We start from the raw sequence: 23,677 nt of genomic DNA on the forward strand, positions 1-23,677 counted from the left end.
TTTTTTACTTTGTCTATACGTTTTGTTTCTGGACATTTTATATACAGATGTTCAACTTATGGGCTTATATCCTGATAAACCCATTGTAAGTTGAAAATATCGTAAGTCTAAAATGCGTTTGAGGCTGGGTGCTGTGGCTCACACCTATAATCTTAGCACATTGCAGGGCTGAGGCAGGCGGATCACTTGAGGTCAGGAGTTTGAGACCAGCCTGGCCAACATGGTGAAAGCCTGTCTCTACTAAAAATACAAAAAAATTAGCCAGGCATGATGGTGGGCACCTGTAATCCCAGCTACTCAGGAGGCTGAGGCAGGAGAATCGCTTGAACTCGGCGGACGCAGAGGTTGCAGTAAGCCGAGATCGTAACACTGTACTCCAGCCTAGGCGACAGAGCTAGACTGTCTCAAAAAATAAATAAAATAAAATAAAATAAAAATGTGTGTGATACACCTAACCTGCTATACTTTGTGGCTTAGCCTATCTACTGGGTTAAACATACTCAGAACACCTACCTTAGCCTACAGTTGGGCAAAGTCATTGAACATAAAGTGTTGAATAACTCATGTAATTTATTGAATGCTGCGATGAAAGTGAAAAACAGGGTGGTGGTTTGAGTCTAAGTATTGCTTCTACTGAGTGTGTGTGGCTTTTACATCGTCCCACACTGAGGCCACCTGTGAGTGGAATCACACGACATGTGGTCTTTTGTGACTGGCCTTAACTTAGTGTGTTTTCAGGGTTCATCCATGTTGTAGCATGGAGGTATTGAAATCCCTTGCCTACTTTTAAATTGGATTGTGTCTTTATTATTGTCTATGTATTATTTTTGTCTGTTGTTTTATTATTGAGTTGTAAGAGATGTTTTTATATATTCTGGATATAGTCACTTATTGGATACACAATTTGCAAATACAGATGGTCCCTGACTTCCCATGGTTTGACTTGACAGTGGTTCAGAAGCAGTTTGCGTTCACTAGAAACTGTACATGGAGGAGGAGCCAGCACCTTTGCTGCAGGCCCTGGGGGTCTGGGTGCTGGGTCCTTGCCCCATGTGTTCTTCTCAGCACTGACCTTCTTGACAGCGTCCCTGCCTCAGATCCTTGCTCTTGGCTCTGCTTTCTGTCTGGGATGGTTTTCTGGTGCTGGCGGGGCTCGGGGGGGTCTGGAGGCGTGTGGTTCCTGTCGCACTTCGCTCGCTCATGTCGTGGTCCCCCAGGTTGGCGTGCCACAGTGGTGCCTGTGCTCCTGCACCCTGTTGCTCTAGCTGGCTTATCGGTCTCTTGTTGGTAGACACATTGTCTTGCACACATGGGAATATATTGGTCACATGAATGCCTTGAAGTCGAACTGCTGGGTCCAGTATGTGCCTGTTTTATTTTGATAGAGAATGAGAAATTGCCCTCTGTAGAGACATGTGCTTCTTTGTAGTGTAAGATTTAGGTCCACCTTCACCAAGTGAGCCAGTCAGCAAATGTTTCAATGTTGGTCGTCTGATACGTGCAAAATGGTACTTAGAATAGTTTAATTAGCATCTTGAAAATAAGAATGGGGACTGGGTGTGGTGGTTTATGCATTAATCCCAGCACTTTGGGAGGCTAACGCTGGAGGATTACTTGAGACCAGGAGTTTAAGACCAGCCTGGGCAACATAAGGAAACCCTGTATCTACAAAAAACAATGTAACCGTGGGCGTGGGCCATGGTGCTGCATGACTGTGCTCCTCGGAGGCTGAGGTGGGAAGATCCCTTTTGCCTGGGAGTTTGAAGCTGCAGTGAGCTATGATTGTATCACAGCATTTCAGCCTGAGTCACAGGGGGAGACCTTGACTCTTTCTCTCTTTTTTTTTTCCCAAGACGTAGTGTTGCTCCGTTGCCCAGGCTGGAGTGCAGTGGCGCGATCTTGGCTCACTGCAATCTCTGCCTCCCGGGTTCAAGTGATTCTCCTGCCTCAGCCTCCCGAGTAAGCTGGGATTATGGGCGCCCACCACCATGCCTGACTAATTTTTGTATTTTTCTTTTTAGTAGAGACAGGGTTTCACCAGGTTGGCCAGGCGGGTCTCGAACTCCTGATCTCGTAATCCACCCTCCTTGGCCTCCCAAAGTGCTGGGATTACAGATGTGAGCCACCGCACCCGGCTGAGACCTTGTCTCTTAAAAAATAATAATAATAAGGCTTTACATTTCTTTTCACATGTTTAAAAGTTGTTTGTATTTTTATTTTCTAGTGAACAGTGTGCCTATGTCCTTTGTGACGTTTCTCTGTTGTTTTCTCTGATTGGTGTGCGATAGACTCACTTCCTCAGATCCCTGGTAGGCAGTGTCAGCATCTCGTGCTGATGTCTGTCAGTTTTAACCATTCGGGAATGCCGTGCTTCCTATTGGGAATCTGCAACTCTGATTTCCAAAATCAAAAGTAACTTTTGTGTTGCTCTTTCAGGATGCCGAGGAATGTGACAGGGCTGGGAGTGTGGCCACCTGCCAGGCTGTCATGCGTGCCGTGATTGGGATTGGGATTGAGGAGGAAGATCGGAAGCACACCTGGATGGAGGATGCCGACAGTGTGAGTTGGCAACAGGAGCCTTTGTCCGCAATATGGAGTCTCTGCTTGTGGGAACAGCAGGCACTTTATAACTACTAGGCAATTTTAAAACCTTTTTTTTTTTTTTCTGAGGCGGAGTCTCGCTCTGTCGCCCAGGCTGGAGTGCAGTGGCGCAACCTCGGCTAATTGCAACCTCCACCTCCTGGGTCCACGCCATTCTCCTGCCTTAGCCTCCCGAGTCGCTGGGACTACAGGCGCCTGCCACCACGCCTGTCTAATTTTTTTGTGGTTTTAGTAGAGACGGGGTTTCACTGTGTTAGCCAGGATGGTCTCGATCTCCTGACCTTGTGATCCACCCGCCTCGGCCTTCCAAAGTGCTCGGGTTACAGGTGTGAGCCACGGTGCCTGGCCCTTTAAAACTCTTTAAATACACTTGTTTTGCACATGGTTGCACTCATAAGGAATACAGCTTGCTTTCTGTTAACCTAAGTTTTTTTTTGTGGGTTTTTTTTTTTTTTTTTGGAAGACGGAGTCTCACTCTGTTGCCCAGGCTGGAGTGCAGTGGTGCGATCTCAGCTCATTGCAAGCTCCGCCTCCCGGGTTTCCACCATTCTCCTGCCTCAGCCTCCCGAGTAGCTCGGACTACAGTCGCCCATCACCACGCCCAGCTAATTTTTTGTATTTTTAGTAGAGATGGAGTTTCACCATGTTGGCCAGGATGGTCTCGATCTCCTGACCTCTTGATCTGCTCACCTCGGCCTCCCAAAGTGCTGGGATTACAGGCGTGAGCCACCGCGCCCGGCTGCACATTTGCTTTCTTATTCTGTTCACTTACTTCTTACTTTTTTTCTAGAACTGTTTGACAATGAAGGAGTTGCAGATGTGATGCCCTTTACCTTTAAATACTTTGGTGTATATTTCTTTAAAAAAGGACATTCTGTTACACAACCATAGCTCAGTTATCAAAATCAGGAAATTAATGTTGGGACAGTGCTGTAACTTCAGACCTTACTCAAATCTCACCCGCAGGCTGGGCGTCGGGGCTGACACCTGTAATCCCAGCACTTTGGGAGGCCAAGATGGGCAGATCACTTGAGCTCAGGAGTTTGAAACCACCCTGGTCAACATGGCAGAACACCATCTTTACAGAAACAAAAGCCAGGCATGGTGGTGCAGGCCTGTAGTCCCAGCTTCTCAGGAGGCTGAGGTGGGAGGATCACTTGAGCTCAGGAGTTCGAGGCCACAGTGAGCTGTGATTGCGCCACTACACTCAGCCTGGGCGATGACAAGACCCTATCTCAGAAGAAGAAGAAGGCTCAGCCGTTGTCTCTGCGTCCTTTTAGCAGAAGAAAAAACCGACTGTGTTCTGTGGGGAATACAGGGCCATCCTCTGGCTAGTCTGGGAGAGCCTCAGCCTTTGTTTTCATGAGTCTGAATTTTTTGAGGACCACAGGCCAGTGATGCTGTAGGCTCCTCTTTGATCTGGTTCTCTGTGGTGTCCCCTCTGGGTTGGGTTGGGTCCTCTTGGTGCATCATACAGAGCGGTGTGCACCTGTCCGACTCCGACCCTCTGGTGCAGGCAGTGGCTGCAGGCGTTTCCACTGTATGGTTGCTGTTTCTTTGTTGTTATTAATAAGTATTTTGAGGATCCATTAATGATGCTTCTTGGCCTGAATCAGTTATTTCTGTGGTGTTTGCTAAATGGTGATTTTTTAAAAAATCTTTTTTATATTAATTTTTTTTTTTTGTAGAAACAGTGTCTCACTATGTTGTCCAGGCCGGTTTTGAACTCCTGGCTTCAAGTGATCCCACCTCAGCCTCCCAAAGTGTGTAGGATTACGGGTACGTCACTGTGCCTGGCCACACCCGCATAATGATTTTGTGAACAGTTTCTCCTACATTTTATTAGTTGGAATTCTACAGTAATGAAGAGCTTCACTTTCTCCTTCATCCGTGTGTGTTCACTTCCTTCCATCTGGATTGGCCAGTGGCTCCTCCTTTGGTCCTTGGGATCAGACCCCACTGCTGGCATTGTCTGTGTGATACACACATGGTTCCTTTGCACCCCGTGTGGCACGACCCAGAGCTTGTGTGCTGGCTGGGCCATCCTCCCGCCCCATGTGTGCTAAAATACACACATCGGTCCTTAGGTGAGTTAAGACGCAGGGCAGCGGTAACGTTTTTGTTGTCGTCATCATTGTTTTTGTTTTTTTTAAGATGGAGTCTTCACTCTGTCGCCCAGGCTGGAGTCCGATGGCACGATCTTGGCTCACTGCAACCTCCACCTACCAGTTCAGGGGTTCAAGCAATTCTCTTGCCTCAGCCTCCTGAGTAGCTGGGACTACAGGCGTCTGCCACCACAGCCGGCTAATTTTTGTATTTTTTATAGAGACGAGGTTTCGCCATGTTGGCCAGGCTGGTCTGGAACTCCTGACCTCAGACCATCCACTTGCCTTAGCCTCCCAAAGTGCTGGGATTACAGGTGTGAGCCACTGCTCCCAGCCTGATTTTCTCTTCTCATTTTGTCGTCTCCTTCACATACACTGGAGTAAGCACAGTTGTTTTTCAAAGTGCTCGTCGTGCTGGGGTATGGCGGACAGTGTTTCTGTGCCCAGAAGTGAGCTATAGTGCTGCTTCCGTCCCAGACACCAGGGCCCTGGGCATGGCATCACTTGACCCTGTGGGTGTTCAGGCCACTCTCGGGTTGCTTGTGAAGGTCAGAGGAGGCAGTGGAGAGTCTGAAATGCTTTGTCACCAACCCTCAGGACTTGGATCAGAAATCACAGAGGGGCATAGACCAGAGTGCTCTATCCAGGGCCTGACCCTCACTGGCACCCTCCCTGACCCCCTCAGATGCTCCTGGTCAGGACACAGTGCCCGAGGCAGGGCCCTTGCTGGTTTCTGTGCTGGTTGAGTCAGACTGAAGCCATGTGACCTGGGAGGCAGCAGGTCTGAGTGAAGAAATCTCAGTGACATCCCACTCCTTTTCTTTCTCCTCGCCCATTTTCATGCTGGGCGCCCTTCGCACTGGGAGGTTCCCGGTTGTCCCTCCCCCCAGAACGCGGCTGTTCCTCTGGGAACTGTTCTTGGGTGCCCCGTGTGGGACCTGGACAGCTGTGAGCTGCCCGTCCAGATCTTCCCCACTGTCGTGTTCACAGTTGCAAAACTTTGTTCCTGACCCGCTTTCTGGGGGCCTCTCACTCACCTTCAGCAACAAACTTGTTCTTGGTACAAGAATCCTTTCTGCGGCCAGGCACGGTGGCTCATGCCTGGAATCCCAGCACTTTTGGGAGGCTGAGGTGGGTGGATCACTTGAGATTAGGAGTTCCAGACCATCCTGGCCAACATGGTGAAACCTCGTCTCTACTAAAAATACAGAAATTAGCTGGGTGTGGTGGCGGCGCCTGTAATCCCAGCTACTCGGGAGGCTGAGGCAGGAGAATCACTTGAACCCAGGAGGTGGAGGTTTCAGGGAGCCGAGATCACGCCACTGCCCTCCAGCCTGGGCGATAAAGCGAGACTGTCTTAAAAAAGAAAAATCCTTTTAGCATCTGCAGGGTGCAGAGGACGGTGACTTGTCCCCGTGTGAGGCTGAGTAGGAACAGGTGTCTGCACCCGGCCCAGTGAGTCTCCAGGTGTCGTGACTGCCGGTCAGACGAACCCCCAGATGCTTTAGCACTGCACATGGCGACTGGCTCTTTTGTTATCTTTTGTTGTTGATGCCAAGAGATAAAGTCATTCTTGAGTATAGGGGAAAAAAGGCCTGAAGAAAATAGAATTGTGTTTACTGTAGTTCTGTTGGAGTGGATGGGTTTTTCTCTTTATATTCACTTGTCTTTTACAGGTTTCTAATGAATGTAACTTCTTTTTTTTTTTTTTTTTTTTTTTTTTTTTTTTTGAGACGGAGTCTCGCTCTGTCGCCCAGGCTGGAGTGCAGTGGCCGGATCTCAGCTCACTGCAAGCTCCACCTCCCGGGTTCACGCCGTTCTCCTGCCTCAGCCTCCTGAGTAGCTGGGACCACAGGCGCCCGCCACCTCGCCTGGCTAGTTTTTTGTATTTTTTAGTAGAGACGGGGTTTCACCATGTTAGCCAGGATGGTCTCGATCTCCTGACCTCGTGATCCGCCCGTCTCGGCCTCCCAAAGTGCTGGGATTACAGGCTTGAGCCACCACGCCCGGCCTGAATGTAACTTTTTATCATGGTAAATATATACTATACCTAATTTTTTTTTTTTTTGAGACAAGGTCTCGCTCTGTCACCCAGGCTGGAGTGCAATGACACAATCTTGGCACACTGCAACCTCCGCCTCCCGGGTTCAAGCAGTTTTCATGCCTCAGCCTTCCAAGCAGCTGGGATTACAGGCACACGCCACCACGCCCAGCTAATTTTTGTATTTTTAGTAGAGACAGGGTTTCACCATGTTGGTCAGGCTGATCTCGAACTCCTGACATCAGGTGATCCACCTGGCTTGGCCTCCCAGGGTGCTGGGATTACAGGTGTGAGCCACTGCACCTGGCTACTACACCTGATAAAAAAAATATATATGTTCGATCTGCAGTTACAACACGTGTGTGTGCATGTGTGTGCGTGTGTGTGCGTGCACACGTACATATGCCTGGGCCACAGCCCTGTGTGTGCGTGTATGCGTGGCATATGTGCATATGCCTCAGCCACAGTCCTGTGCGTGTGTGTGCACACCTCCATCACCTGCGCTAGTTACTCATGCACCTCTCGCCGGCCAAGAAACCAGCAGGCAAACCCATGTGCTCCTCTTTCAGTGTTCTTGTCCTCATCCTCAGGTTTGTCTCTTTCACATACACTGGAGTGAGACAGCTGGTTTTCAAAGTGCTTGTAATGCCGGAGTAAGAACTACAGTGTTTTCTGTGCCCAGAAGTGTGGTTTCCCAGTCCTGGATTGTGGTTCTACTTTTTTTCTGGTGGGGGGACAGAGTGTCACTCTCACCCAGGCTGGAGTGCAGTGGTGTGATCTCGGCTCACTGCAACCTTTGCCTTCCGGGTTCAAGCGAATCTCCTGCCTCAAGACTGCCGAATAGCTGGAATTACAGGTGCATGCCACCACGTCCGGCTAATTTTTGTATTTTTTTTTTTTTTTTTTTTTTTTGAGACGGAGTCTCGCTATGTCGCCCAGGGTGGAGTGCAGTGGCCGGATCTCAGCTCACTGCAAGCTCCGCCTCCCGGGTTTTTACGCCATTCTCCTGCCTCAGCCTCCCGAGTAGCCGGGACTACAGGCGCCCACCACCTCGCCCGGCTAGTTTTTTGTATTTTTTAGTAGAGACGGGGTTTCACCGTGTTAGCCAGGATGGTCTCGAACTCCTGACCTCGTGATCCACCCGTCTCGGCCTCCCAAAGTGCTGGGATTACAGGCTTGAGCCACCGCGCCCGGCCTAATTTTTGTATTTTTAGTAGAGATGGGGTTTCACCATGTAGGTCTGACTGGTCTCGAACTCCCGACTTCAGATGATCCGCCCACCTCGGCCTCCAGAAGTGCTGGGATTACAGGCGTGAGCCACGGCACCTGGCCTGGATTGTGGTTCTAATTAGATAAAACACCGTGGTACACCTTCTAGCAGATGTCATCACTGAGAATCGTATGAGGCTGGGGAGGGCATCAGGCCACTTGCTCTGTGGCCAGCGCTGGGCTTCCCATTCTCATGTTTGTCTCTCTGCTCTAGTGTGTAGCCCACAATGCCCTGGAGTGTGCACGAGCCATCTACGCCTACGCCCTGCAGGTGTTTCCCAGCAAGAAGAGTGTGTGGCTGCGTGCCGCGTACTTCGAGAAGAACCATGGCACTCGGTAAGTGGTGGGACCCGCCTGCCCCAGGGTGCTAATGAAACCTCCAGTTCCATTTGTGTAGCCCTGAATGTAAACCTCTCATCTCTGCTCATCCAGTCTTGTGCCCATTTGAGGTCTGGCCCTCTGGTCGTGATCAAGGATTTTATGGCACTTGGGACTTTGCAACTGGATCCATCTTTTTTTTTTTTTGAGACAGAGTCTCGCTTTGTCGCCCAGGCTGGAGTGCAGTGGTGCGATCTCGGCTCACTGCAAGCTCCGCCTCCCGGGTTCACGCCATTCCCTTGCCTCAGCCTCCCTAGTAGCTGGGACTGCAGGCGCCTGCCATCATGCTTGGCTAATTTCTTTGTATTTTTTAAGTAGAGATGGGGTTTCACCGTGTTAGCCAGGATGGTCTCGATCTCATGACCTCGTGATCCACCCGCCTCAGCCTCCCAAAGTGCTGGGATTACAGGCGTGAGCCACTGCGCCCGGCTGGATCCATCTTTATAGTCCCTTCTGGGACAGGATTGTTACTGTTTTCTTTTTTTTTTTTTTTTGGAGATGGAGTCTTGCTCTGTCACTCAGGCTGGAGTGCAGTGGCGCAGTCTTGGCTCACTGCAGGCTCCGCCTCCCGGGTTCACGCCATTCTCCCGCCTCAGCCTCCCGAGTAGCTGGGACTACAGGTGCCCGCCACCACACCCGGCTAATTTTTTGTATTTTTAGTAGAGACGGGGTTTCACCGTGTTAACCAGGATGGTCTCGATCTCCTGACCTCGTGATCCGCCCGCCTCAGCCTCCCAAAGTGCTGGGATTACAGGCGTGAGCCACCGCGCCCGGCCGATTGTTACTGTTTTCTAGTTGAGAAACTAAGGAACCCCAGGGGGCCCATCCTGCGAAGTGTGTGTGCTTACACACGTACATATGCCTGGGCCTGTAGCCTGAGGAGTGGCCTGGGTGTAGACTTGAGGCTGGAGCCTGCGTGGCCCATGGCTGAGCACTGGCTGCAGCGGTGGGTGGGGCAGCATCTGGGCTCAGGCAGGCATGTTTTCCATTTAAGTGGAGCGGCTTTGGGTTTTGACGGGTTTTTGTGCTCAGAGGAGGTCCTTGACAATTTTCTTTAACTGTACTCTTTAATTGAAAACATTTTTCAGGTCTGCTCTATTGGCTGTAAATGCTGGTTATATTTGGCGTTGCAGTTTATTGTTTTAAATGGGTAGTTCTCAAGGGCATTGGGCTCGTGTCCCCACACACCCTCTGTCCGTCCTCTCCCAGGTCCTCGGGTGACGCTCCCTGTGCCAGGTGAGGACAGGCCCTGCTGGTTTCACTAGGTCTACAGCTGAGAATGTTGAGCCATTGTCTTTCCTTCTCTGGTGTGGTTTAATCTCAGCCTCTTCAGGGTGTCTCTGCATGTGTCCTCCTGAAGCCCTGGCCGCTCCCCATGTCCACCCGCTGGTCTGGTGTTTTGAAGTGATCTCCTTTGGTGATGTTTTGAAATGGCTCTCATGGTGTCCCCTGTAGAAGGTCACCTGGGGCAGTCTGAGTGAAGAACAGGGCGGGGCCAGGTGTAGACTGAGATCTCTCGGCCTGTGACCTGAATATGAACTGCTGCCTTTGACCCCTGGGCACAGCGGGCAGTGCCCTCCTGCTGCCCTGCCTTCTCCCCAGTGCACGCTCACAGGGATGAGCTTGCAGGGATGAGGCGAGGCCGTAGTGCTGGGGAGCTGGTCCTCTGGAGAGCACAGTTGCTTTGCCGTGGCCCTTGCCCCACACAGTGTGATCATGTGCTCACTTTGTCTTGCTGTTGCACTCACCGAGGCCCAAAGGGGTCGTTGGTGCAAGATGATGTGACTGAGGGTGGTGGGCCACGGGAGAGTCCAGGGGCGTCAGACCTGATGCCCAAGGCTGGCAGTTTTGCTCAATAGTGACCTAAAATCACTTTCTTCCTAAGAGATAATTCTTCTGGATGCCGGAAGAGTCAACCTGGGATCATAATCTTTATCAGTGGGTCCGGGGTGCGCTTGTCCTCTGCGATTCAAGATGAAAAGGCCTCCCCTGTCACAGACTGAAGTTATTGCTGCCTCCAGGACACATGGCTGTAAAAGGCTCTCTTGTGAAGTTCTCTCTCCAGCTCTGCTATTTAAACAATGCATTGCTTTGTAGAACCCTCTTCAGTAGTTGGTTTTAGAACCTTTATGGAGAGGAAAGATTTCCCCACACTCTCCCCATCGTAAAATCTGGTCAATCATTTACAGCATCGAACTTTGGAGCAGCAACTGTCTTTCTGGCGCACCCACGCCGTGGCTGAGTGTGACGTGTGTCTGGTTGATGGCCCTGACTCGGGTGACCGTGGCCTCTGTCTTGCAGGGAGTCCCTGGAAGCCCTCCTACAGAGGGCTGTGGCCCACTGCCCCAAAGCGGAGGTGCTGTGGCTCATGGGCGCCAAGTCCAAGTGGCTGGCAGGGGATGTGCCCGCAGCAAGGAGCATCCTGGCTCTGGCCTTCCAGGTGGGTGAGGTCGCCTGTGCGGTGAGGGGCCTGTGCACACAGGAGCTGACCTGGGTGCTGACTGGGGCCTGAACATCTCCCACATACAACGTGGCACGTGCTGTGGCTGGGTGCACTGGAGTCCAGGGGCTGCTCCTCGGGAGCAGGGGCCGTGAAGGGGCCTGAGAGTAGGAAAGCAGCCACCTGGCAGATACGTACCTCTTGGCCCCCGACGCCGTGTGACCACGGGTAAATGTTTCAGAGTGTAGAGCATGGGGTCACACGGGCTGAGGGTGCCCTTACGTGAGTGGACGCATTCAGACAGCCTCGCTGAGCCGGGTTGTCTGAGGGTGCCTGGTTGTCATGAGGTGTGTGTGTGTTTTTTTAAGTACTTGTCTTTATTTTCACATATAGCATCCTAATACTTCATGACATACTTTTTAATAAACTGTAGAATGCTGTATAAACGTCAGTTACTGCAGCGCAGGCTAATGTCATAGAGCGTGCCCTTCCTTGAGCAAACATCATGAGAGGGGCCTGGCCTGGGTTTTACCTTCCGCTCTCAGCTGCCTGTTTGAGATGGCATCACTCCTGTGGGTGACCGCAGCGTCCCCTCCGCCTGCCCGCTCTCTGCTGCCTGTCAGGCGGCTTTCCTTGCCCATCGTTTTTGGGCTGCTTTTCAGGTCTGTGATGTGGTCATCTTGCATGGTCAGTGAGCGGCTGTGCTGATTAGGATGCATTCAGACAGCCCTGGGCACCAGCCCTGGGGAGGCTCCGAGGGCAGAGCCTTCATGTCCACTGGGCTCTGGGCTGTGTGAGCCTCCTCGGCCTGTGGACGCCTTCTCCACATGTCAGTGGCACTCTGGGAGTCCTCTCTCCTGCCCATGTGGGCTCATGAGGACAGAACAGCTGGCTTCCTTTCATCAGGCTCAGGGCAAAGAGCGAGGTTGGGTGTGGTGGGTCTCTATAGGGTGTGAGTGACCCATTCAGGGGCTTTGAGAGGGTGTGGATGGATCCTGGATAAGATGGCCCTGCTCCCACCCCCATTATTGCTCAGTGCTTTGGCAGCCTCCTCGCTGTCCGCGCTGTACTAGAGTGAACATGGACCTGTGTGTTTCCAGGTGAGTCCGGATTCTTGCACTGGAGTCTGCTCTGTCATCTCCTCCCTGGGAAGGGCTTGGGCCGGACTAATCCTGCAGCAGAACAAGGCCTGGCTCAGTTCCTGCCTGCCTGCTTTTGATTAAGTGTGATCAGGCGCTGGTCCCTGTGTTCTGACCCCTCTTGACGCTGCTGTACTTGCCCTCCAGGCCAACCCCAACAGCGAGGAGATCTGGCTGGCGGCCGTGAAGCTGGAGTCCGAGAATGATGAGTACGAGCGGGCCCGGAGGCTGCTGGCCAAGGCGCGGAGCAGCGCCCCCACCGCCCGGGTACGCAGTGGCAGGCAGGGCTGGGCCATCCGGGGTGCGTGGTGTGCACACGTGGGCCCCGCACCTGGCTTGAGTGGTGATGTGAGATGACAGCAGGCAAACGAGACCAGAGCACATTCATATGGCCAGGCATGGTGGCTCACGTCTATAATCTCAGCACACAGCACACTCATCTTTGTGATGTGACTTTAAAACATTCATATGGCCAGGCATGGTGGCTCACGCCTGTAATCTCAGCACACAGCACACTCATCTTTGTGATGTGACTTTAAAACATCCGTGTGGCCGGGCGTGGTGGCTCTCACATCTGTAATCCCATCTCTTTGGGAGGCCAGGGCGGATGGATTACCTGAGGGTGGGAGTTTGAGACCAGCCTGACCAACATGGAGAAACCCTGTCTCTACTAAAAATACAAATTAGCTGGACGTGGTGGCACATGCCTATAATCCCAGCTACTCAGGAGGCTGAGGCAGGAGAATTGCTTGAACCTGGGGGCGGAGGTTGCCATGAGCTGAGATTGCGCCACTACACTCCAGCCTGGGCAGCAAGAGGGAAACTCAACAACAACAACAACAAAACCTGCATGCGGCCGGGCGCGGTGGCTCACACCTGCAATCCCAGCACTTTGGGAGGCCGAGGAGGGTAGATCACGAGGTCAGGAGTTCAACACCAGCCTGACCAACATGGTGAAACCCCGTCTCTACTAAAAATACAAAATTAGCCAGGTGTGGTAGCGTGTGCCTGTAGTCCCAGCTACTCGGGGAGGCTGAGGCAGGAGAATTACTTGAACCTGGGAGGCAGAGCTTGCAGTGAGCCGAGATCGCGCCACTGCACTCCAGCCTGGGTGACAGAGCAAGATTCTATCTCAAAAAAACAAAACAAAAACATACTCATATATTTATCCCCACCTTTTGTGTACACAAACAGGCTATGAAAAGCTTACAAAAGTACCCACAGTGCTGCAGGTAACAGTGTCGAGGACGAGCGTAACACGAAGCACGTGCCTTGGAGCCGATGCCCTGCTGACGGTGCGTGTCTGCCCCACAGGTGTTCATGAAGTCTGTGAAGCTGGAGTGGGTGCAAGACAACATCAGGGCAGCCCAGGATCTGTGCGAGGAGGCCCTGCGGCACTATGAGGACTTCCCCAAGCTGTGGATGATGAAGGGGCAGATCGAGGAGCAGAAGGAGATGATGGAGAACGCGCGGGAAGCCTATAACCAGGGGGTATGTCTGCCTGCACCCTCGGGCTGCAGCTGGCCCGGCATTCACAGAACTGAGCCCCCTGGTGCAGGGCCATTGCCCTTCACCTCTGAGGAGATGTGGAGGGCTGGGGGTTACAGCGAGGGAGCTGTGGGCTCAGGACCCACACCCCGGTCCCCTCACTGAGTTCTGTGCTTTGCCTTGTATGAAGCTGCACACGCTGCTCTCAGAAGTGCAGAGCGTGGCACACCTGAAGTAAAGGCTGGTATGTACAGACCTGTGTGCACAGGTCCACAGCACCACCGCACACTCGTAAACCCACAAATGCAGAGTGGGACACAGGCAGTCCTGAGGTGCTGGCTCGCCCACTGCAGTGAGCAGCTGGCATGGCTGCGTCCCAGTTCTTCATAGACACCACCTGAGCTGCTCTCTCACTTGTCGGCTGCAGTTGAAGAAGTGTCCCCACTCCACACCCCTGTGGCTTTTGCTCTCTCGGCTGGAGGAGAAGATTGGGCAGCTAACTCGAGCCCGGGCCATTTTGGAAAAGTCTCGTCTGAAGAACCCAAAGAACCCTGGGCTGTGGTGAGTCCTGATGAGTGGGGGCAGCCTGGGCTCTTGGCACAGCTTACCCATCAGGTGGGCCGTCCTCACCCAGCTGCTTGTGTGGAGTGACTTGTGCAGTGTTTCCAGGCTCGGGGGCTTGCGAGGCAGTAGGTGCTGGCCACGAAAAATCACGGTCCCTGCCTTGGGAGGGTTCGGCTTAGGTACTGGGACAGGCCTGCAGATGGTTTGATGCAGTTTAGTTTGTGTTCTGATGGAGGGTGCCTGGGAGAGGGAGGGGTTGACGATGGCTGGGACGAGGGAAGGATGGACCCCGGAGAGCTGACTCCACAGAGGAGGTGGCGTGGAGGGCCCTGGAGGTGGGTAGGAGTCTGCGAGGTGCAGGCTCTGTTCATGGAGGTGCTGCATCCAGCTCAGGGTGACGGGGCTGGAGTACTGCACTCTGCAGACAGGCAGCTCCTGGGGGCCTTGTGCGGCCCTGGCTCTCCCAGGCTGGTCTTGCTTGTGCTGGATGCCTTCACCTGCATCTGGACAGCGTCAGTTTCTGAGGTGTTGCCCTTGGGGCGGTTGCCAGTGGGGCTGGCAGGGATGTGGGCGGCAGTGCCTTGCTTCTGTGGTGGGTGAGCTGTGCTGTGCAGGGAATGGAGTTCTTGCTGCTGTGACTGGGTGGGGAGCCTTTTCAGACAAGGCTTCCCAGAAGCTTCCAGAATATGCGCCATTGGTAGATGGCTGTGGGACCTCCTGGGGCCTGTCTCCTCAGGCTGGAGTCCGTGCGGCTGGAGTACCGTGCAGGGCTGAAGAACATCGCAAATACGCTCATGGCCAAGGCGCTGCAGGAGTGCCCTAACTCTGGTAAGGGGGTGCTTTCTGGCTTCCCAGACTCAACAGGGCTGGCGCTTCCTCAGGGAGTGGGGACTCAGGCTTCCGACAGACTTTATTAAAATGTTTTGTTTGTGTGAATGATTTCAGTCAAAAGTTTCAGCTATACTTGGCCATTAAGACATTTTAATGAAATTCCTGGCCTCAAAATGGGAGAATTTGATTTCATGTTCTGAAGTGTTATCATTTCTTTTTCTTTTAAAATTAAAAGAAATTGGCCAGGTGTGGTGGCTCACGCCTGTAATCTCAGCATTTTGGGAGGCTGAGGCGGGAGGATCGCTTGAGTCCAGGAGTCCGTCGCTTGAGACCAGCCTGGGCAACATAGTGAAACCCCGTCTCTATAAAAAATACAGAAAGTAGCCAGGCACAGTGGCACGTGCCTGTAATCCTAGCTACTTGGGAGACTGAGGCACGAGAATCACTTGAACCTGGGAAACAGAGGGTGCAGTGAGCCGAGATCCCACCACTGCCCTCCAGCCTGGACCACAGGAGTGAAACCCTGTCTCAAAAAACAAACAAATCCGTCAGGAGCGGTGGCTCACGCCTGTCATCCCAGCACTTTGGGAGGCCGAGGCGGGTGGATCACCTGAGGTCAGGAGTTTGAGACCAGCCTGGCCAACATGGTGAAACCCCGTCTCTACTACGATACACAAATGAGCTGGGCATGGTGGCGCACGCCTGTAATTCCAGCTACTTGGGAGACTGAGGCAGGAGAATTGCTTGAGCCTGGGAGTGGGAGGTTGCAGTGAGCCAAGATCGCGCCATTGCACTCCAGCCTGAACGACAGAGTGAAACTCTGCAGAGTGTCCTGTCTGTGCCCTTGGGGCTGCCATGGTTTTGGGTGGGCCAGAACACTCATCCTTCGTGGTTCTTGCACAAGTTCTGCAAGCAGTGTGTGGGAGGCCCCGTCACCGTCTGAGGACGTCCTGGGTTAGAATCTCTGTAGGCTGGGCACCTTTCCGGAACCAGAGGCTGGAGTGCAGATCTTTGTTCTTTGTTTCTGAATTGCAGGTATCCTGTGGTCTGAGGCCATCTTCCTCGAGGCGAGGCCCCAGAGGAGGACCAAGAGCGTGGATGCCCTGAAGAAGTGTGAGCATGACCCTCATGTGCTCCTGGCCGTGGCCAAGTGAGTGAGGCGTCCCCACAGGATTGCTGACCCTTGGGGTCCTCATGGGCTCTTTTTCCAGTCTGTCTGCCTCTCCCTGGTCATTGTAAAGATGCCCGGCGGCAGGGTGCGCTCCCCCGATCCTCGGCTGCTGTCACTCCTGCTGTGGTCCGGGGCAGGCGCCTCTCCCGGCAGAGACAAACCTGAGGGTGCTGCAGCATTGTGGGCTTCTGTCCCAAAGCCCTGGGGAGGGACAGCCAGTCTCTCTCTCTCTCTCTCTCTTTTTTCTGTTTCTCTCTCCTTCCCTCCCTCCCCAGGGATCCCCTGGGTGTGGTTCAGCCCTTCCTCTGTTCCGGCTTCTTCTAGGAGGCTGCTCTCTTCGTCTCTGCAGTTTTTTAGTTTACACCTACACAGGCCTGGGTTACAGGATAGATTTGCTGATGTTGGTTCACACAGAATTTTAAGTGGTAAGCGAAGCCCCTTTGGACAAGAGGCTTTATGTTGGGGCAAGAAATCACTTGCAGCTCTGTGGCCCGTAAATAATCCAGAGCTGGAGACTGGAGCCTAATTTGTGTGCCCAGGGGTGCCACGATGACTGCTGGAGGCTGTCTCAGAAGACGTGGTGTGAAGGGGAGGCAGAGATCCGTGAGTGACCTCACACCATGTGATTCACACTCGGGTGTGCTGGCCGCTGGGTCAGAGACTCGCTGGGGACATGACTCTGAAACCTCGCAGGCAGCTGCTTGGAGCCGTGGGGCAGAGCGTGCAGATTCTAGGCACATGTGGGCAAAGGCCTGCCACGTGCGGGGCACAGCAGGGAGCTCGGGGCCATCCCCAACCCACAGGGTCTCTGTTTCCTTCTAGAAAGAGGATGACAGTCTGAGAAGGAGCTGGGCCTGAGTGTGCATCAGGAGGCTGGGAAGTGACCATGTAGGGGTGAAGGGAGTTCTTAGAAGAACCCTGGACTCCTGAGGCTGCAGCTCAGGACATGGGCTCACCTGGCGGAGGTGGTGTGTCTGACCCCAGCGGCGAGGGGCCTCACCTTACGTGCCCGGCTTCCCCTTCACCTGCCCTGCCATGGGTCATGCAGAGACAACAGCCTTCCTAGTGCTGGCTCTTGATTCTCTCCATCCCTTCTCCCCAGCACTGGGTGGCAGTGGTGCTTGGTCTCCAGAGGTCTGGGTGCTGCCCCCGTAGGCCTGCCTGTAGGGGCACCTCCTCTCCCCTGCCCGCGGGCCCCTGACAGATGAGAGAGGCTCCCCACAGGGTGGCTTGTGTCTGCCTGGTGCTCCCTTGGTCCTCCCCTGTGCGTCCACCTCCCAGAGTGACTTCTGGGTGACACTCTGATAGTGCAGCCATAAAACCTTATAAAAGGCTTTGCTAAAGTAAATAAGTCACTCCTTGCTATTCCCAAGCCAGTGTTTTGTGTGCCTGCTATCTGGGTTTGTGCTCCTTAAATCACAGTTTATCTAACACTGGGCAATTAAGAATACCACAAGGCTTAAAAAACAATCAGGTTATCAGAGTGTGAAATTATTCCGTTTGGCAACTGAGACGAACCCAAACAGCTGCCTGGAGTGGAGGGTTCCTCGTGTCGTCTCTTGACTGCAGTGCCTCTGGCTCTAGGGGGAGGTGACCCCGAGGAGAGGGTGGGAAGGGTGGCAGCAACGCAGAGTCCCAGGCCTGCCAGCGTGCCCAGCAGCAGTGCCCGCCATCCTTTCTCCAGCAGTTTGGGGGGGTGCCATGCACACCCCCAACCTGGCCTCTGATAGTCCAGCATGGACCTCTTCAGGCCTGGTTTTCAGGTGTCCATGTGTCTGGCAGGCACGGTGGTATCAATCCTGTGGCCTGAGAGCTGTGGGCCGCAGGCCCAGGCCCTGGTGCTGCCCGAAGTCCATCTTCTCAGTGTTCACTGGGGTTGCTGCTGGAGGCCAGGCGGGGCAGGATGATCCAGCAGGTGTCTCAGTGAGGAGCTGAAACTGTGTAACTTTCCCTCATCAAAGTTGTAGTTTAATTTTGTGTCAGGTTTAGTTTCATCTCCTTGTATTTGACCCTAATTTTATGGCGTTGGAAGGTCTTTCCCTGCGTGTGAATTTTTAAAGAAACAATTTGGGCCAGGCACGGTGGCTCACGCCTATAATCCCAGCACTGGGAGGCTGAGGCAGGTGGATCATGAGGTCAGGAGTTTGAGACCAGCCTGACCAACACAGTGAAACCCCATCTCTACTAAAAATACAAAAATTAGCCGGGCATGGTGGCAGGTGCCTGTAATCCCAGCTACTCAGGAGGCTGAGGCAGGAGAATCACTTGAACCCAGGAGGCAGAGGTTGCGGAGAGCAGAGAGCGCACCACCGCACGCCAGCCTGGGCGACAGAGCAAGACTGCGTCTCAAAAAAAAAAAAACGATTTGGTTAGACCTGTGAAGGACGACTTCAAGTTAATGATCTGGGGCAATTTCCAGATCAGCCCAGGCCCTGCTCCTTGGGCCTTCTTGCGGGGAGCTCCAGGGCTGCGGGTCAGGGATGAAGCTGATGGCCCTGGAGCCCTTCCCCTGCCCCAGAACACTGTCCTGCAGCCACTCACTCTGGTTCCTGTCCTTCCGGAACAGGCTGTTCTGGAGTCAGCGGAAGATCACCAAGGCCAGGGAGTGGTTCCACCGCACTGTGAAGATTGACTCGGACCTGGGGGATGCCTGGGCCTTCTTCTACAAGTTTGAGCTGCAGCATGGCACTGAGGTGAGGCCCCTCGGCAGACCGCCGCTCAGTGCCTTCCGGGACCGTGGTGGGGAGTTCTGCCAGCCCCGGGGGCTCTAGGAGGTGGCCACAGCCCGCGTGACTCTGCCCGGCGGTGGGAGGATGGACCGGGTGGGTGGGGCACAGCATCCTCGACGCCCCCCCCCAAGGCAGTCTCTGCCTCCACATCCGTTTTCTGCTTATAGCCTCACAGCTCCACACCCTGGAACTGAGGTGCCCAGTCCCTCAGAGTGGCCTGTCTGCTGGCGTATTTTAATGAGTTACTTGCTGGCTGGGGCCTGGGCTCACTTGAGGAATGGGAATGGAGTTGGCCTTTTTCTTGGGCCTGAGCCTGGGTATGGCTTTCTAGGAGAGCCTGGACAGCAGCCCCTCCGCTCCCACCTGCCCCCCAGAGCTGTGCTGGAGGCGGTCAGGCTGTCCTGGTCTTCCCTGGAAAGTGTTGCCAGCCCACATGAACCCTAACTCCTTGTTTGGAGAAGGCAGACGTGAGCACTTGTGTGAGGCACAGACATGGGGAGCCTGGCTCAGCTCCTCATCTGTGCGCTGAGGCTGGGGGGTCCGTGCTCCTCAGGCTCCTTTGAGGAACACACCTGAAAGAGCCTTGCCTTCTGCTGCAGGGCCTGTGCCCCCTCGCCCGCCAGTTGGGGTTGGTCCTGCCAGAGCCAGGTCTGCATGGGGGCAGGCGAGAAGCAGGCGAGGTCTGGGGAGTAGCGTGGGAGGACCCCTGCCTGAAGTGCCCTGTGGTCCCCCCAGGAGCAGCAGGAGGAGGTGCGGAAGCGCTGCGAGAGCGCAGAGCCGCGGCACGGCGAGCTGTGGTGTGCCGTGTCCAAGGACATCGCCAACTGGCAGAAGAAGATCGGGGACATCCTGAGGCTGGTGGCCGGCCGCATCAAGAACACCTTCTGATTGACCGGTCGCTCGCCGTGGCCGGTCTCCGTGGGGCAGGGTTGGGCCGCACGTGGGAGGGCCTGTGGAAGGGCCCTGAGCCGTGTCCTCCTTCATTAAAAGTTTTTATGTCTCGTGTCAGAGCAGGCAGCCTGCTGGTTTTCTCTGGGGCCTTCCCTGGCTCCTGCTTCTGCTGCCCCAGTCTGGCCTGTCCTGGCGTGTCCCACACTGTCCTGGCACGTCCCACGCTGTCCTGGCGTGTCCCACGCTGTCCTGGCCTGTCCCACACTGTCCTGGCATGTCCCACGCTGTCCTGGCGTGTCCCACGCTGTCCTGGCCTGTCCCACACTGTCCTGGCTGTGATCACCCTTGCCTGGGCAGAAGCCTCTTGCAGATAGCCAGTGTCTCACAGAGGAGGCACTGTGGCGGTGCCCGGGTTCCCCCAGATAGCCAGTGTCTCACAGAGGAGGCACTGTGGCGGTGCCCGGGTTCCCCCAGATAGCCAGTGTCTCACAGAGGCGGCACTGTGGCGGTGCCCGGGTTCCCCCAGATAGCCAGTGTCTCACAGAGGAGGCACTGTGGAGGTGCCCGGGTTCCCCAAGATAGCCAGTGTCTCACAGAGGAGGCACTGTGGAGGTGCCCGGGTTCCCCAAGATAGCCAGTGTCTCACAGAGGCGGCACTGTGGAGGTGCCCGGGTTCCCCCAGACTGTAGAGAAGGTGGTGGGAGTGCAGATGTTCTGGCCGAAAGCCCTGTGTGGGGACAGCTGGAGATAGTGGGGACCGAGCTGCCTGCAGGACCAAGGTGCTCGCAGGAGCCTGGCAGCCGCCTACAAGGGTCTTGGTCAGGGGACAGCTGGGGCCTCCCTGGAGTCTGAGTGCAAACAGAACTCAGCTCTGCCCAGGGCCTCTCCATACAGCCTCCCAGGCCCCTCAGGCATGTGTCGAGTGACAGTGTCACCAGTAAGAGGCGTTCTTACCTTTGGAGGTGAGTTTATTTATTTATTTATTTATTTTTGAGACAGAGTCTCGCTTTGTTGCCCAGGCTGGAGTGCAGTGGCACGATCTCGGTTCACTGCAACCTCTGCCTCCTGGGTTCAAGCAGTTCTCCTGTCTCAGCCTCCCGAGTAGCTGGTACTACAGGCGCCCGCTCCCAAACTCCTGACCTCAGGTGATCCGTCTGCCTCGGCCTCCCAAAGTGCTGGGATTACAGGCGTGAGCCACCGCACCCGGCCGTGAGTTTATTTTTGCTAATTTAACCTTAAAGCACTGTAATGGTTCTCATCTCTAGGTTGAACGTTGCATTACCTGGGAGAGTTGGCTGCTTTTCAACCTTAGCTGCATAAGGATAAAGGACGTCGTCAGGCCTGGGATCGTGTGTGTGTATCCGGCTGGGAGCCAGCTGGCTTTTGTGTAGGCCAGGGCTGGAGACATCTGGCTGGAGCTGGTGGCTGGCCCAGAGGGTGTGGGTGGACAGCTGTTAAGCCCTGCAGGGGAGGAGGAGGGCACTGTCACGTGGGCCAAGAAGGCTGCTGGAGAGCAGCTGTCCCTGGACGTTCCTTGTGAGAGGGGAGTCCCGGAGGGTCCCAACCTGTTTTGTGGTACCAGTGGCAGGGCCTGTGGTGGTGGTCAGTCACTGACCCACAGCTCTGCCCTCCTGCACGTGGGGGCCTGTGCTAGGCCTTGTGGTCTGCCTGCTCCTGATGAGTGAGAATGGCTGGGGTGGGGGATCCCTGTCTGCACATGGGGTGGTCCTGGTAGACCAGAATGTGGGTGTGGCTCCCCCTTCCCTGTGGTTCTGGGGACCTCGAGGACATGGCCAGTCCAGGGCAAGGGACCTGCCACCCGTGTGGGGTCAGGAACTGCTGGTCTCTGCTGGGCAGGCAACCTGGGGTCCAGCTCAAATCGTTGAAATCTGGAAGTCCTTCCTCTCGCCCCGTCCTGAGGAGCAGCTGCTGGAGCTTCATGAGTGTTTTCATTCAGACTTGTGGAGGAGTTTCCTTTGATCTTTCATGGAGACATGGAAGCATGAGGGAGCCTTCAACATTTACTCTGAAGACGAAGAGAGAGCTGCAGCCTTTTGGAGTTTGTAAAGTCAGCCCGGTCCTGTACAGACGTGGACACCGAGGCCGAGGAAGTTTGTAAAGTCAGCCCGGTCCTGTACAGACGTGGACACCGAGGCCGAGGAAGTTTGTAAAGTCAGCCCGGTCCTGTACAGACGTGGACACCGAGGCCGAGGAAGTTTGTAAAGTCAGCCCGGTCCTGTACAGACGTGGACACCGAGGCCGAGGAAGTTTGTAAAGTCACCCCGGTCCTGTACAGACGTGGACACCGAGGCCGAGGAAGTTTGTAAAACCAGCCCGGTCCTGTACAGACGTGGACACCGAGGCCGAGGAAGTTTGTAAAGTCACCCCGGTCCTGTACAGACGTGGACACCGAGGCCGAGGAAGTTTGTAAAACCAGCCCGGTCCTGTATAGACGTGGACACCGAGGCCGAGGAAGTTTGTAAAGTCAGCCCGGTCCTGTACAGACGTGGACACCGAGGCCGAGGAAGTTTGTAAAGTCATCCCGGTCCTGTACAGACGTGGACACCGAGGCCGAGGATGTTTGTAAAACCAGCCCGGTCCTGTACAGACGTGGACACCGAGGCCGAGGATGTTTGTAAAACCAGCCCGGTCCTGTACAGACGTGGACACCGAGGCCGAGGAAGTTTGTAAAACCAGCCCGGTCCTGTACAGACGTGGACACCGAGGCCGAGGAAGTTTGTAAAGTCATCCCGGTCCTGTACAGACGTGGACACCGAGGCCGAGGAAGTTTGTAAAGTCAGCCCGGTCCTGTACAGACGTGGACACCGAGGCCGAGGAAGTTTGTAAAGTCAGCCCGGTCCTGTACAGACGTGGACACCGAGGCCGAGGAAGTTTGTAAAGTCATCCCGGTCCTGTACAGACGTGGACACCGAGGCCGAGGATGTTTGTAAAACCAGCCCGGTCCTGTACAGACGTGGACACCGAGGCCGAGGAAGTTTGTAAAACCAGCCCGGTCCTGTACAGATGTGGACACCGAGGCCGAGGAAGTTTGTAAAGTCAGCCCGGTCCTGTACAGACGTGGACACCGAGGCCGAGGAAGTTTGTAAAACCAGCCCGGTCCTGTACAGACGTGGACACCGAGGCCGAGGAAGTTTGTAAAGTCATCCCGGTCCTGTACAGATGTGGACACCGAGGCCGAGGAAGTTTGTAAAACCATCTCGGTCCTGTACAGATGTGGAAATTGAGGCTTAGGAATTTTGAAAAGCCAGCCTGGCCCCGTATAGATGTGGAAACAGGCCTAGGAAGGAAGCACTTCTCTGACCTCAGCTGGGTGGGCACTGAGGGGTCACACAGAAAAGAATGTATCAGGCCGTGTTCAGGGGAGGCTTCCTGCAGGGCCCCTGGAAAGTTCCAGAGCACTTGCGTTGTCCATGTGTGTCTCCTCTTTCTTGCCTGTGTGGGGTTTTCTCAGATGCTTTGAGGCCAAGCTACAGTTGTGCGTCACTTAACGGTGGGGACACATTCTGAGAAACACCTCCTTAGGCGATGTTGTCTTGCAGATATTAGAGTGCATTTACCCAAGGCTGGCAGGCAAGGCCTCCTGCACCCCCAGGCTGTGTGCCAGAGCCTGGGGCTCCTGGGCTGCAGACCCGCACAGCCTGTCACAGCATTTAATCACATCCAAACACAGAAAAAGCAAAAACGTAAAGATGTAGTGTTACAATCCTAGGGGACTCCTGTCACCTGTGTGGTCTGTTCTTGACTGTTGTGTGAATCACTGACTTTTCCCCCTGGGAAACTACCTTAACCTGTCTCCAGCGGAGATTTTTCAGCCCACGAAGGCGAGCTGCGCCTCGTGTTCAGCCCACAAAGGTGAGCTGCGCCTCGGAGGCTGCTCTTGTTCCAACGGAGATTTGTTCAGCCCACGAAGGCGAGCTGCGCCTCGGAGGTCGCTCTTGTTCCAACGGAGATTTGTTCAGCCCACGAAGGCGAGCTGCGCCTCGTGTTCAGCCCACGAAGGCGAGCTGCG

General features: G+C 54.5%; 1 protein-coding gene across 2 annotated transcripts in view; it reads left to right on the top strand.

Moving 5' to 3' along the window:
• Positions 1 to 19,764, top strand: part of PRPF6 (pre-mRNA processing factor 6) — a 53,997-nt gene extending 34,233 nt beyond the window's left edge. The window contains exons 12-21 of one of the 2 annotated variants that reach the window (XM_005569633.5): positions 2,437 to 2,559; positions 8,231 to 8,352; positions 10,696 to 10,834; positions 12,121 to 12,240; positions 13,288 to 13,464; positions 13,889 to 14,022; positions 14,762 to 14,853; positions 15,892 to 16,006; positions 18,594 to 18,720; positions 19,492 to 19,764. In XM_005569633.5, the coding sequence (XP_005569690.1) occupies positions 2,437 to 2,559; positions 8,231 to 8,352; positions 10,696 to 10,834; positions 12,121 to 12,240; positions 13,288 to 13,464; positions 13,889 to 14,022; positions 14,762 to 14,853; positions 15,892 to 16,006; positions 18,594 to 18,720; positions 19,492 to 19,644 (1,302 nt within the window). In that variant the 3' untranslated portion in view covers positions 19,645 to 19,764. The remainder of the gene's footprint in view (positions 1 to 2,436; positions 2,560 to 8,230; positions 8,353 to 10,695; positions 10,835 to 12,120; positions 12,241 to 13,287; positions 13,465 to 13,888; positions 14,023 to 14,761; positions 14,854 to 15,891; positions 16,007 to 18,593; positions 18,721 to 19,491) is intronic. The other variant, XM_045364206.3, reaches the window with a different exon arrangement.
• Positions 19,765 to 23,677: the final 3,913 nt, after the last annotated feature.

This window comes from Macaca fascicularis, chromosome 10 (assembly GCF_037993035.2).
Source record: "Macaca fascicularis isolate 582-1 chromosome 10, T2T-MFA8v1.1".
Lineage (NCBI taxonomy): Eukaryota > Metazoa > Chordata > Mammalia > Primates > Cercopithecidae > Macaca > Macaca fascicularis.